The sequence below is a fragment of the Molothrus aeneus genome, chromosome 1, assembly GCF_037042795.1.
Source record: "Molothrus aeneus isolate 106 chromosome 1, BPBGC_Maene_1.0, whole genome shotgun sequence".
Classification (NCBI taxonomy): Eukaryota; Metazoa; Chordata; class Aves; order Passeriformes; family Icteridae; genus Molothrus; species Molothrus aeneus.
The window spans coordinates 82795284-82809539 of NC_089646.1; the positions used below are offsets into that span (position 1 = coordinate 82795284).

Consider the following 14256-nt stretch of genomic DNA (forward strand, 5'->3'; position numbering starts at 1 on the left):
CTGGCATGGCAATGGGCTCTGGCCAGTGGGGCTGTGTGGGGCCATGGGACAGGGGGCAGGACCCTGTGGCCACAGACTGACAGCCCCCAGGTGATACAGGGTCCGTGTCTGTGCGGGGCAGGATGGCGGACGCGGTGCTGGCAGCGCTGGGGGCGGCAGCGCCGTTCCTGCGGCCGGGGGAGCGGGAGCGGCTGGCAGCGCAGACCAGACCCTTCGACCCGCGCAGCGAGTGCTTCGTCCCCCACCCCCGGGAGGAGTTCGTGCGGGGACGGGTGACGGGGCGGCAAGGAGGGGAGGCCACCGTCCAGACTGAGCTGGGAGAGGTGGGCAACTGCGGAATGGGGGATGGGGGGGAGGGGGAGGGAAGGGGGGCAAGGGGCCATGTGGGGCAAAGGGTTAATGAGGATGAGAGGGTAATGGAGGGAGGGGATAAGGATGGCAAGGGTTGATGGCATAGGGGGTAACTGGTGGGGGAAAAAAGAGGGGATTGGGCATCATGGGGGATGAGGAGTTGGTGGGAAGTAGGGGAGTGAAGAGTCAAGGAGGGAGGGATTAGTGGGATGAAATTTATGGGGGAGGGGTTAAAGGAGGGAGGGGGGTTGAAGGTTTGGGGGAAAGCAAATGGAGGAGGTAGAAACCATTTGATAGTGGTGGGGGCCCTGACCATTGAAGTCTCGCAACCGATGGGAGGTACCTCCCAAACCATAGGAGAGCCCTCTCAACCCATGGAAGAAATCCTACCAATGGAGCACCCCCTACCCCCCAAGCCATGGATATCTCCCAACCCCCACCCCCACATCTTCCCATTCCCTCCAGACGGTGACCGTGAAGGAAGCTGACATTCACCAGCAGAACCCCCCCAAATTTGACAAGATTGAGGACATGGCAATGCTGACCTTCCTCCATGAGCCTGCTGTCCTCTACAACCTCAAGGAGCGCTATGCCTCTTGGCTGATCTATGTGAGCCTTCTCACAAGCCCCTGGAGCACCTGGGAAGTAGGCCAGGCCTTCCCTACAGCCTATGGGATGGATGGAAACTAGTGACCCTTCCCTAAAGCTCTTGGGATACCTAGTACCAGATGGGGCTTCCAGAATATCTATGGGCCGCCTAAAACCTGGTGTGGCTTTTTCACAGACTTTGGGACACCTAGAACCTGGTGGTCCTTTCTCCAGCCCCCTTGGGCCACCCAGACCAAAAATATCCCATTTCTAGACTGCCTCAGCCACCAAGACCTGAGATGTTGCATCACCTGACCCCTGTGGCCACTGAGATCCAAGATGTCACTTCAATAGCTCCCTTGATAGGATATAATATGTTCCATCCCCAGACCCCCTGGGCCCCTGACAAGAGGTGTCCCATCTCTGTCCCAGCCCTCTGCATGTTGTGGACCACCCAGATCCAAGATGTCCCTTCTCCAGCCCCTTTTCAGACAACCAAGATCAGGACATCCCGTCACCACATCCCTTGGGCCACCCAGACCTAGGATGTCCCCACCAGGTGGGGTGGCACCTCCTGGCTCTGACCTGCCTGCCCTTTTCTTCAGACCTACTCGGGGCTCTTCTGTGTGACTGTCAACCCCTACAAGTGGTTGCCCGTCTACAATGCCGAGGTGGTGGCTGCCTACCGGGGAAAGAAGCGGAGTGAAGCTCCGCCCCACATCTTCTCCATCTCTGACAATGCCTACCAGAACATGCTGACAGGTAAGGATGTCCTGTGAGGACCTCAAACTAGAAGACCCCCTCCAATAAATGGCTCCTGACTTAGAACTGGTTCTCACCTGGGAGGATGGAGAACCTCAGCCTCAACCCCAAGACCGCAAGTATGTTTCCCAGCTTCATCCCACCTGACTCCTCTTTTTTCTTGGCAGACCGAGAGAACCAGTCCATCCTCATCACGTAAGGCCCTGCTTTGTCCAGCCCTGCCCCAGAGCAGTGGGGTGGGATGAAGGACCCACCAGGATGTTTTCCAATATCTCACTGTTGGTCCCCCAGTGGAGAATCCGGGGCGGGGAAGACAGTCAACACCAAGAGGGTCATCCAATACTTCGCCAGCATTGCTGCCATTGGCGACCGCAAGAAGGAGGTGACCAATAGCAGCAAGGTGAGTTCCTCAGTCCATGTACCCTTGGCAGAGAGTGTACCCCAGTGGTATCCACACCCAGCATTGTTCCACCCCATTCAGGGCACCCTGGAAGACCAAATCATCCAGGCCAACCCTGCCTTGGAGGCCTTCGGCAATGCCAAGACCCTCCGCAATGACAACTCCTCCCGATTTGTGAGTGATGGGGGTGGGTTGTATCAGGAAGGGTCTGTGGGACAGTTTGTGGGACAGGATCTATGGTGTGGGATCTGGTGTGTGAAGGCAGCCACCTCCACCTCCTGCCGCTGCTTTCCCAGGGAAAGTTCATCCGGATCCATTTCGGGGCCACCGGGAAGTTGGCATCAGCTGACATTGAGACCTGTGAGTGGGTTAAGAGCTCAGTGAGAAGCTGTCTTGTAGTCCATTATCCATCCATGGATTTATTCATCCATCCTAGGACTCATCCATGTATGGACTCCTCCATCCACCCATGAACTTCATCCATCCTCCCAGGAGCTCCATTCATCCACACATACCTCCCTTCTTCCCTCAATCCAGTCACCTCTTCATCTCCATCTCCTTATCCCACCCCTGACCTGACCCTCCATCTCCAATTCTTTGTCCCTCCATCTTGTGTCTACCTCCCTCTTTCCTTGCCTGCCTCCCCTTCACCCATGTCCATCCCTTCATCTGTCTTCATGGTTGATGGATCCATCATCTCATCCCTCTATCCATCTGACCTTCCATTTTCCTCTCTCTTTCTCCATCTCTTCATCCCACCATCCATCTCTCCATATCTCAATCCATCTCCTCACCCCAACCTCTATCCCCCTTCTCTCCATATCCACCTCAGACCTCCTGGAGAAGTCCCGTGTCATTTTCCAGCTGAAGGCTGAGAGGAACTACCACATCTTTTACCAGATCCTTTCCAACAAGAAGCCAGAGCTGCTGGGTGAGTAGGATGCTTGGCCTTGAGTCTTCTACTTCCTCTTCTCCAATTCTCCGCTCCTTCCTGGGGCAATTGAGGATGATTTGAGGCTGTTTAGCCAGTGCAAATGCTCAGTTTTTCTCTCTATCCTGGCCCCACGGAACAGAGATGCTTCTCATCACGAACAACCCCTATGACTACAGTTATGTCTCCCAAGGAGAGGTGACTGTGGCCTCCATCGATGACTCTGAGGAGCTGTTGGCAACTGACGTAAGTGGTGGGGTGGGCAGGTGAACATCCCCGTGATGAATTGAGGGTGAAGTGCCACGTGGATGGTTGAGATTGTAGAAAATGGATGGGTGGAGGAGAGGAGGAACATAGGGATGAGAGGTGGAAGATAGGAAGGGTGGAAGATGGTGCGTTGGTGGAATGGGATGATGTGGGGTGCGGGATAGGAGGTAGGACAGGAGGCAGGGAGTGGAGGAGGCTTTGGATGGAGATAAAAACAGTACTTAGGTGGTGGAGTACTTAGGTGAACAGATGTGTCCATGGGTGAACAAGTCCTTAAACAGATAGATGAGTCCATGGATGCATGGATGGAGTTAATGGTGAATGGATGAGTCCATGGATGGATGACTCCATAAATGGATGAGTCTATGGATGGATGAATGGTTAGAAGAGTCCATGGATAGGTAAATGGATGAATGTAGTCCTCGGATAGATGGATGGATGTATCCATGTACGGATGGACAGCTAGATCCATGGAGACATGAGTCCTCACATGTATGGATGGGTGAATCCATAATGGGAAAGTCCATGGGTGGATGAGTCAGCAGATGGACAGAGGAGTTGATGATCTGGAAGGGCAGAGAGACACAAATAGTGGCCAGCAGAAAGCCATGACCACAGCTGGTGGCAAGGCCCTCTCCCTATCACCCAGAGCGCTTTTGATGTCCTGGGCTTCACGGCCGAGGAGAAGGCTGGTGTCTACAAGCTGACGGGCGCCATCATGCACTTTGGCAACATGAAGTTCAAGCAGAAGCAACGGGAAGAGCAGGCAGAACCAGATGGTACTGAAGGTGAGTGGGTACAGGATGACATGGGTCTTGGGATCACCAGGTTACGTGGAATCTGACAGCACGTCTTTTTCTTGATGCTCTGCAGATGCTGACAAGTCAGCCTACTTGATGGGGCTGAACTCAGCTGATCTTCTCAAGGGGTTGTGTCACCCCCGGGTAAAGGTGGGCAATGAGTATGTCACCAAGGGGCAGAATGTCCAGCAGGTGTACTACTCCATTGGGGCCTTGGCCAAGGCTGTATATGAGAAGATGTTCAACTGGATGGTGGTGAGGATCAACAACTCCCTGGACACTAAGCAGCCAAGGCAGTATTTCATTGGTGTGCTAGACATCGCTGGATTTGAGATCTTTGATGTGAGGACTGAGGGGGTGGCAGGGTGTTTGTCCTCTTGGGGGTTGTGTGGGGCCTCTTGGGTGTTGAGTTGACTTCATTGACACTACTGGGCATTCTGTTGACCCAGCTGGGGCTCAGGTTCACCTATCAGACATTCTGTTGAATGCCAGTTAACCTCATCTTCTCTCTTCTTCCCCAGTTCAACAGCTTTGAGCAGCTCTGCATCAACTTCACCAATGAGAAGCTGCAGCAGTTTTTCAACCACCACATGTTCGTGCTGGAGCAGGAGGAATACAAGAAGGAGGGCATTGAGTGGGAGTTCATTGACTTTGGCATGGATCTCCAGGCCTGCATTGACCTCATTGAGAAGGTATCACCTCCCTCAGGGTCTTGTGAGGGCTGAAAGGACTTTGGGGGAAGGGCCCTTTCAGTTGAAGCCTGCCAAGAGCCCCAAAGTTGATCAGCTGGGTTGTGCTTGGTGTCCTCCACCACCACTTTTCTTCCTAGCCTATGGGGATCATGTCCATCCTGGAGGAAGAGTGCATGTTTCCCAAAGCCTCAGACATGACCTTCAAGGCCAAGCTCTTTGATAATCACCTGGGCAAGTCAGCCAACTTTGGGAAGCCACGCAATGTCAAGGGGAAGCCAGAGGCCCATTTCTCTCTTGTCCATTATGCTGGCACAGTGGACTACAATATCATCGGGTGGCTGGAGAAGAACAAGGACCCCCTCAATGAGACAGTGGTGGGGCTCTACCAGAAATCAGCCCTGAAGCTCTTGGCCAACCTCTTCTCCAACTACGCTGGGGCAGATGCTGGTGGGTGAATGGATGATGGGGTGATGGAGCAATGAGTTGATGGAGAAGACTACTGTCCACTAGTCAGCCTCTTTCCTCTGTTACCCTCTCCCTCTTCTCTCCAGGTGGTGATGGAGGGAAGGGGAAAGGAGCCAAGAAGAAAGGTTCCTCCTTTCAGACCGTCTCAGCACTGCATCGGGTGAGTGACCTATATAGAGGATCCAGTTTGGGGCAATGGGAGGACAATCTCCTGAGCGGTGGAAGACCCCTTCAGTCCCACAGACCCTCTCTTGCTCTCTCATTAGTCAGCTTCTTCTCTCCTCCCTCCCTCAACAGGAGAACCTAAACAAGCTGATGGCCAACCTTAAGACCACCCACCCTCACTTTGTCCGCTGCATCATCCCCAATGAGCGGAAGGAGCCGGGTGAGCACAGGGCAGGGCTGAGGGCAGGGAAAAGGGTGGTAGGTGTGGCTTGTGGCTGAGACCACCCCTTGACCCACTGCCAGGTGTGATGGACAATCCCCTGGTAATGCACCAGCTTCGCTGCAATGGAGTGCTAGAGGGCATCCGCATCTGCCGCAAGGGCTTCCCCAATCGCATCCTCTATGGGGACTTCCGACAGCGGTAGGCACAGAGGAGAAAATGTGGGGATGGTGTGGACAACCCAACTGGGGCCGACCTCAGGCTTTTCCTGTCCTCTCTGGTCACCAGGTACCGCATCCTGAACCCTGCTGCCATCCCTGAGGGACAGTTCATTGACAGTCGCAAGGGTGCTGAAAAGCTCCTGGGATCCATTGACATTGACCATAACCAGTACAAATTTGGACACACCAAGGTAAGGGCACATGGTGTCTCCATGGTCCTACCACCCCTGGGGTCATGTGACCCCATGGTCTTACCACTGATGTGTCTACCTCTCTATCCACCCCACTATCAGTTGCTTCATTCCCCCAACAACCCATCAAGCCATTTATCTGTCCATTAACTCTTCCCAACCAATTCACCCTTTCACTTGCCTCCTTCATCCATCAGGTCTTCTTCAAGGCTGGGCTGCTAGGACTTCTGGAGGAGATGCGGGATGAGCGCCTCTCCCGCATCATCACCCGCATCCAGGCTCAGGCCCGAGGGCAGCTCATGCGCATTGAGTTCAAAAAGATCCTGGAACGCCGGTGAGAGGGGAAGGGTCTTTCTCCTTGAGAAGGGATGTCTGGTGGGTCACCAGATTGGTGGAGTAGTGGCATCTGTGTCACCATTCTAGGGACTCACTGCTGGTGATCCAGTGGAACATCAGGGCCTTCATGGGGGTGAAGAACTGGCCTTGGATGAAGCTCTACTTCAAGATCAAGCCCTTGTTAAAGAGTGCTGAGACAGAGAAGGAGATGCAGGTGGGAGGAGGTGATGAGACGGGCAGCTTGGGATCCAAAATGGGTTAGGTGGGGTTGATGGATGGAGGGGATTGGATGTGGCTACTGGTCTCCTGGGTTCTTGTTTAGAACATGAAGGAAGAGTTTGGGCGGCTGAAGGAGGCCCTGGAGAAGTCGGAGACCCGGCGCAAGGAGCTGGAGGAGAAGATGGTCTCCATGCTGCAGGAGAAGAATGACCTTCAGCTCCAAGTGCAGGCCGTAAGTGAGACTGCCTCAAAAAACTATGATGGGGGGGTGACCAGCAGCCCTCCAGGGCCACCCTACTTCCTCTACCACTCTGACACAGGAGCAGGACAACCTCAATGATGCTGAGGAGCGCTGTGACCAGCTGATCAAGAACAAAATCCAGCTGGAGGCCAAGGTGAAGGAGCTGACAGAGAGACTGGAGGATGAGGAAGAGATGAATGCAGAGCTGACAGCTAGGAAGAGGAAGCTGGAGGATGAGTGTTCAGAGCTGAAAAAGGATATTGATGATCTAGAGCTGACTCTGGCCAAGGTGGAGAAGGAGAAACATGCCACTGAGAACAAGGTGAGGGTGGAGACAAGCCTTGACCTTAAGTTGTGGGGATTTGGATCAACACAATCTGGTTGTGTGGGGTTGAGGAGATCCAGGGCTAGTTGATCTGGGCTACATGAAGACTCAACATCCTTTGGGTTCTCTACCACTGCAGTTGCCTCATTGGCCAAGGACAACAGCAATATCACACAGCTTTGTCCTACCTCTGGTACCAAGCTGGAGGCCTAGTGTTTCTCCTCCTTCAGGTCAAGAACCTCACAGAGGAGATGGCTGGGCTGGATGAAACCATTGCAAAACTAACAAAGGAAAAGAAGGCCCTGCAAGAATCTCACCAGCAGACACTGGATGACCTGCAGGCAGAGGAAGACAAAGTCAACACCCTGACAAAGGCCAAACTCAAGATGGAACAGCAAGTGGATGATGTGAGTGTGGTCTGGTCCTACCATGAATAGTGCTAAGGAGCTTTCTGGGGCAGATATGACAGAAAACTGAGGTTCTCCCCATTTCCATGTTTCCACACAGCTTGAAGGCTCCCTGGAACAGGAGAAGAAGGTCCGGATGGACCTGGAACGGGCCAAAAGGAAGCTGGAAGGTGACTTGAAGCTAACCCAGGAGAATATCATGGACCTGGAGAATGACAAGCAGCAGCTGGAGGAGAAGCTCAAGAAGTAAAAATGGACCTCTTTCCTCAATCTAAACTGGGGGCAAGGGCAGGACCTTACTGGTAACTGCTTTCATTTTCAGGAAGGAGTTTGAGATCAACCAGCAGAACAGCAAAATTGAGGATGAGCAGGCTCTGGCTCTGCAGCTCCAGAAGAAGCTGAAAGAGCTGCAGGTGAGGGATCTATTCTTTGCTTATTTGGGCTGGCCTGGAGAGTTTCTGGCTGGTTGGGTTGAGCTGAAGAGTCTCTATCTGGTTAGGCTGAGTTTAGGAGTTTTCAGTTGGCTGACAAATGTTCAGATGTCTGGCATGAGCTGAAGTGTTTTCAGCTTATTGGGGTGAGTTGGGTTGAAAAGTCTCCAGCTCAATTGGTTGAGTTGAGTGGAGGAGTTAGGTGGAGCCAAGTCTGCTGACATCAGCTCCATCCCTGGAGCACAGGCACGGATTGAGGAGCTGGAGGAGGAGCTGGAAGCAGAGCGGACAGGCAGAGCCAAGGTGGAGAAGCTGCGCTCAGACCTGTCACGAGAGCTAGAGGAGATCAGCGAGCGGCTGGAGGAGGCAGGCGGTGTCACTTCAGTGCAGATTGAGCTCAACAAGAAGCGGGAGGCAGAGTTCCAGAAGATGCGGCGGGACCTGGAGGAGGCCACGCTGCAGCATGAGGCCACGGCTGCTGCACTGCGCAAGAAGCACGCCGACAGTGTGGCCGAGCTCAGCGAGCAGATCGACAACTTACAGCGCGTCAAGCAGAAGCTGGAGAAAGAGAAGAGTGAGCTCAAGCTGGAGCTGGATGACCTCAGCTCCAACATGGAGCAACTCATAAAAGCCAAGGTAGAAAGAGGCCAAGGTGGACATCTTATCTCCACCATGGGCATCATTCTCCTTCTTCATTCCTTCCCTCCATACTTTTCTCCTCCAAGGTGGGCATGGAGAAGATCTCTCGCACCATGGAGGATCAGGCAGCTGAACACCGGGCCAAGCTGGAGGAGACACAACGAGTCCTCAATGACACCAGTACCCAACGGGCGAAGCTCCAGACTGAGAATGGTGCAAACCCTGACCCACCATACCCCTCACTCCACATCCTCAGCCCTTGTCCCATATCTTCAATCCCTGCCACACCTTGAAAACCTGCCCTACCTCTGCAGGAGAGCTGTCCCGCCAGCTGGAGGAAAAGGAGGCCCTTGTCTCTCAATTAACTAGGGGCAAGCAGTCATACACCCAGCAGATGGAGGATTTGAAGAGGCAGCTGGAGGAGGAGATGAAGGTGAGGTTTGTAGGATGGCTAATAGGGTCTCCTTCACCCTTATGGTTGTAGCACCAAGTAGAATTAAAGTTCAGGCCAGTTCAGTGGGGTGGTTGCATCTAAGAGCGGTTGAGTTGGGTTGCATTGGTCTAACAGCTGAGAGGTTGGGCTGGGCAGGTCAGTTCTGAAGCAGCTGGGTTGGTCTAGGGGTGATTGGGTGGCACAGGATATGGGGAAGTCAAACTGGGCCAGCCTAGATGTACCCATCTTTACATCGTTCTGTGTCTAGATGTGCTGAATTTGGGTGGAATGATCTAGAGAAGGTTTGATTGAGAAATACCAGTGCTTACTGAGTTTGAGGACCTACACATAGGTCAACTTCACCTACTCCTTGCCTCTTCCTCCCAGGCCAAGAATGCACTGGCCCATGCCCTGCAGTCAGCCCGGCATGACTGCGACCTTCTGAGGGAGCAGTATGAGGAGGAGACAGAGGCCAAGGCTGAGCTCCAGCGCTCACTCTCCAAGGCCAACTCTGAGGTGGCACAGTGGAGGACCAAGTATGAGACAGATGCCATCCAGCGCACTGAGGAACTGGAGGAGGCCAAGTGAGTCATCTCCCCATGAAGGGAGCTTCTGTGGGGCAGGGAAGAGGGCACACCCTTCCATTGTAGAAGAATCTGGAGAAGGTATAGGGATCTGGAGTTGGTAGAAATCCAGAGCCTCAGCCAATGAATAGGTCAAATAAGGTTTGAGTTGGCCCACTTGGTCACCACAGCTAGGTTTTCTCCCACAACAGGAAGAAGCTGGCCCAGAGGCTGCAGGAGGCTGAGGAGGCAGTGGAGGCGGTCAATGCCAAGTGTTCCTCCCTGGAGAAGACCAAACACCGTCTGCAAAATGAGATTGAGGACCTGATGGCAGATGTGGAGCGGTCAAATGCAGCAGCAGCTGCGTTGGACAAGAAGCAGAGAAACTTTGACAAAGTAGGAGGACACAGTGGTGAGACAGGAGCAGACGGGAGACACAGGGACAGAGAGTGACACCTAGCTTTGTTTCAGATCTTGTCTGAGTGGAAGCAGAAGTTTGAAGAGTCACAGATGGAGTTAGAGGCATCACAGAAAGAGGCCAGGTCCCTCAGCACTGAGCTCTTCAAGCTGAAGAATGCCTATGAGGAATCACTTGAGCACCTGGAGACATTCAAACGGGAGAACAAGAACCTCCAAGGTGAGACCATGGTACTCCCCCTGCCCATCTTTTTGTATTCCACCACTTTCCACCAAGTCTGATTGGTTATCATCTGGGCAGAGGAGATCTCGGACCTGACGGAGCAGCTGGGTGGCAGCCACAAGACCATCCACGAACTGGAGAAGGTCCGGAAGCAGCTGGATGCCGAGAAACTGGAGCTCCAAGCTGCATTAGAGGAGGCTGAGGTGAGCCAAATCACATCTCCATGAGTCCCAAGTTGTCTTCTCTGTGTCCCTCTAATTTCTCTCTGTCTCCACCAGGCCTCTCTGGAGCATGAGGAGGGAAAGATCCTGAGGGCCCAACTGGAGTTCAACCAGGTCAAGGCAGATTATGAGCGCAAGCTGGCCGAGAAGGATGAGGAGATGGAGCAGGCCAAGCGCAATCACCTGCGGGTGGTGGACTCACTGCAGACCTCGCTGGATGCTGAGACCCGGAGCCGCAATGAGGCCCTGAGGCTGAAGAAGAAGATGGAGGGTGACCTCAATGAGATGGAGATTCAGCTCAGCCATGCCAATCGCGTGGCTGCTGAAGCTCAGTCCCACCTGAAAGGAGCCCAGGCTCACCTCAAGGTGGGATTACCCACCTATAAGGAGGTCTTCCTAGCTCCCTGAGCTGCTGGCTGATGTCCATTCTGTATATCCCAACAGGACACCCAACTGCAGCTGGATGATGTGGTAAGAGCCAATGAGGACCTGAAGGAGAATATTGCCATCGTGGAGAGGAGAAACAACCTTCTGCAGTCAGAGCTGGAGGAGATGCAGGCAGTGGTGGAACAGACTGAGAGGGCCCGCAAGTTGGCTGAGCAGGAGCTGATTGAGGCCAGTGAGAGGGTCCAGCTTCTCCACTCACAGGTGAGACATCACACACTTTCAAGCATAGAGGTCACCTCCATCCAATGCATGTGGGCTTCTTATGGGTTGAGTTACCAAGATCTCCAGATCCTTTAAGCCTGCAGAGTTGGAAGGGAGTTGGGGGGGCATTAAGTACTGGGTGGCTGAAGAAGGATGGGTCAGCAGTTCAAGAGACACCTCCTGAGATCCTCTCCTCTAACTCCAGAACACCAGCCTCATCAACCAGAAGAAGAAGATGGAGGCTGACATCTCCCAGCTGCAGACAGAGGTGGAAGAGGCCATCCAGGAGTGCAGGAATGCTGAGGAGAAGGCCAAGAAAGCCATCACTGATGTGAGTGCCATGGTGGGACCTATGTCTAGGACACCTTCCACTGGAGGGTGAAGGAGAGCATGCTTTGGTCCTCCTTCCCTGCTTGCTTCTCTCCTTGGGCAGGCGGCCATGATGGCAGAGGAGCTGAAGAAGGAGCAGGACACCAGTGCCCATCTGGAACGGATGAAGAAGAACATGGAGCAGACCATCAAGGACCTGCAGATGAGGCTGGATGAGGCCGAGCAGCTGGCCCTCAAAGGGGGCAAGAAGCAGCTGCAGAAGCTGGAGGCTCGTGTGCGGGAGCTGGAGAATGAGCTGGAGGCTGAGCAGAAGCGCAATGCTGAGAGCATTAAGGGTCTCCGCAAGTCCGAGCGTCGTGTCAAGGAACTCAGCTACCAGGTGGGGCTCCTGGGATGGCCGAGGTCAATTTCTGCCCCTTGGACATAGAGCCTCATATCTCATGCTGAACATGATCTAGAACATGGCTGACCTGCTGGCCAGAGAGATACAGGCTGTCTAGATTTGATACTAGACTACCCACTGCATGTATGTCTGATACTGCAGTGGGATCCAGAACATTGTCTGGCTCATGAGGCACCCAGGTCATCTCTCAGTGTCCCAGCATCCATGGAGTCTCTCCATGTTCCATCCCCTGACCTCATCAGGGGAAAGAAGACATCCACCTCCTGCTCCCAGAGCTGAGGCCACCCACAGACCTAGAGAGGCTCCAATCCCCAAGAACATCATTAACTGTCTCCTGACCCTCGTAGCTTGGGTGGTGATTACAAGCGTAGGTAGGGTCAAGTTCTGATCCATGTGTGTCTCACCCTACAGACGGAGGAAGACCGTAAAAATATGATCCGGCTCCAAGACCTCGTGGACAAGCTCCAGCTGAAGGTCAAGGCCTACAAGAGACAGGCAGAGGAGGCGGTGAGCACTGGGCAGGCAGCCATGGGATCACCCCCCCCTTCCCCGCCCTGGAGGGGACAGTGTGGGTTTAGGATGTGAGAGAGGATGTGGGGAGTAGCAGGAGACCTTGAGGTGAGGTGGTTAAGGGGTGGGGTATTGGGGTATTAGGGGGTGAGGAGGGTGGGTTGGTGATGGGATTGAGAGATGATGGTTGGATGTGGGAAGGAAGGAAGTGGCGGAAGGAAGTGGCGGAAGTGGCGGAAGGAAGTGGCGGAAGTGGCGGAAGTGGCAGAAGTGGCGGAAGGAAGGAAGGAAGGAAGGAAGGAAGGAAGGAAGGAAGGAAGGAAGGAAGGAAGGAAGGAAGGAAGGAAGGAAGGAAGGCTGGCTTGAAGCTTATGTGGGTGGAAGATTAAATGGATGGATGGATGGATGGATGGATGGATGGATGGATGGATGGATGGATGGATGGATGGATGCACAGATCATTGAATAGATGGTTGGGTTGTTCAAAAATAGAATGTCTGAAGAAACACAACAGGTGTTTCTATTGTGGGCCAGATGGAGCAATAAAAAAGTCAGATTTATGGGGAGCAGAGGGGGTGGCAGGAGGCCAGACAGAGCTGTGTGGGAGCCTCACTGGTGCCCCTGCACCCTCAGGAGGAACAGGCCAACACCAACCTGGCCAAGTTCCGCAAGGCGCAGCACGAGCTGGATGAGGCAGAGGAGCGTGCTGACATTGCCGAGTCCCAGGTCAACAAGCTGCGGGCCAAAAGCCGCGACATTGGAGCCAAGGTGGGACTTTCCCCTGCCCACAGGTGCCTCATGGGCTGCCCCATGGCTGCCCCCCAACATCCCCTTTTTCTCTTCCCTCAGAAGGGACTCAATGAAGAGTGAAGATCCGGATCCCCAAGTATCCTACCTGAACCTGCAGCTGTCCCATTTAGACTTCCAAGTGCCCAACTCCCGCTAGCCCCCCAAGCTTGGAAAGCCAATAAAAACCATTGAGCAGCAGCCGTTTGTGTGGGGTTGGATTTGTGTGGGGAGGGTGTGGTTATCCCATTGTATGGCACCTGTAATATGGATGGAGCCCATACAAGTTTCTAGTAAATCTGAAATTTATGAAGAAAAAATTTATGGGATGTGGAAAAAGGGACAAGACACGTGGGAGCATTGTCAGAGCATTCAGGGATGCAGCGAGGAAGGCCAAAGTCACCTTGGAATTGAATCTGGCAAGGGATAACATGGACAACAAGAAGGGCTTTTACAGGTATATCAGCAGCAAAAGGAAGATTAGAGAAAATATGAGGCCACTGCTGAATCAGATGAGAGAGCACCTCTATGGAGAAGGACCTGGGAGTCTTGGTGGATAACAAGCTGACTATGAGCTGGCAATGTGTCCTTGGGGCCAGGAGGGCCAATAGTCTCCTGAGTGCATTGGGAAGTGTGTGACCAGAGGGTCAAAGGAGATGATCCTGCCCCTCTATCTCAACTATTCAGTCATAGTGAGGCCACATCTGCTGTGGTTCCAGTTCTGGGCTACTCAGCACAAGAAAGACAAGGAGCTACTGGAGAGGGTCCAGGAGGCCAGGAAGATGATTTGGGATCTGGAGCATCTCCCCAGGGAAAGAGACTGAGGGAGCTGGGCCTAAGTCTAGAGAAAACTCAGAGGGGATCTCATCAATGCATGTCAAAGGCGGGTGTCCAGAGGATAGTGCTCGACTTTTCAGTGGTGTTCAGAGACAGGACAAGAAGCAATGGTCATAAACTAAAACACAAGAAGTTCCACCTCAACCTGAAGAAGAATTTCTTTACATTGAGGGTGGCAGAGCACAGGAACAGGCTGCCCAGGGAGACTGTGGAGTCTCCCTGTCTGCAGACATT

General features: G+C 53.5%; 1 protein-coding gene across 3 annotated transcripts; it reads left to right on the plus strand.

The window, feature by feature from the left end:
• Positions 1–122: 122 nt before the first annotated feature.
• LOC136553973 (myosin-6) lies at positions 123–13269 on the plus strand. 3 transcript variants are annotated; one of them, XM_066545750.1, is made up of 38 exons: positions 123–323; positions 817–960; positions 1545–1701; positions 1869–1896; positions 1993–2101; positions 2183–2275; positions 2398–2461; positions 2934–3032; positions 3175–3278; positions 3949–4087; positions 4173–4441; positions 4621–4791; positions 4929–5238; positions 5343–5416; positions 5554–5641; positions 5725–5842; positions 5930–6053; positions 6251–6387; positions 6477–6603; positions 6712–6840; positions 6929–7171; positions 7405–7581; positions 7682–7827; positions 7904–7994; positions 8259–8648; positions 8738–8864; positions 8966–9084; positions 9472–9668; positions 9860–10043; positions 10119–10284; positions 10366–10490; positions 10566–10874; positions 10953–11156; positions 11362–11487; positions 11590–11865; positions 12301–12396; positions 13033–13167; positions 13249–13269. In XM_066545750.1, the coding sequence occupies exons 1-38, from the start codon at positions 123–125 to the stop codon at positions 13267–13269; spliced, it is 5817 nt and encodes a 1938-aa protein (XP_066401847.1). The 3 variants fall into 3 exon arrangements, with proteins under 3 accessions (XP_066401847.1, XP_066401856.1, XP_066401864.1); XM_066545759.1 differs by having other exon boundaries at positions 13252–13269; XM_066545767.1 differs by having other exon boundaries at positions 5355–5416; positions 13252–13269.
• The last annotated feature ends 987 nt before the right edge of the window (positions 13270–14256 follow it).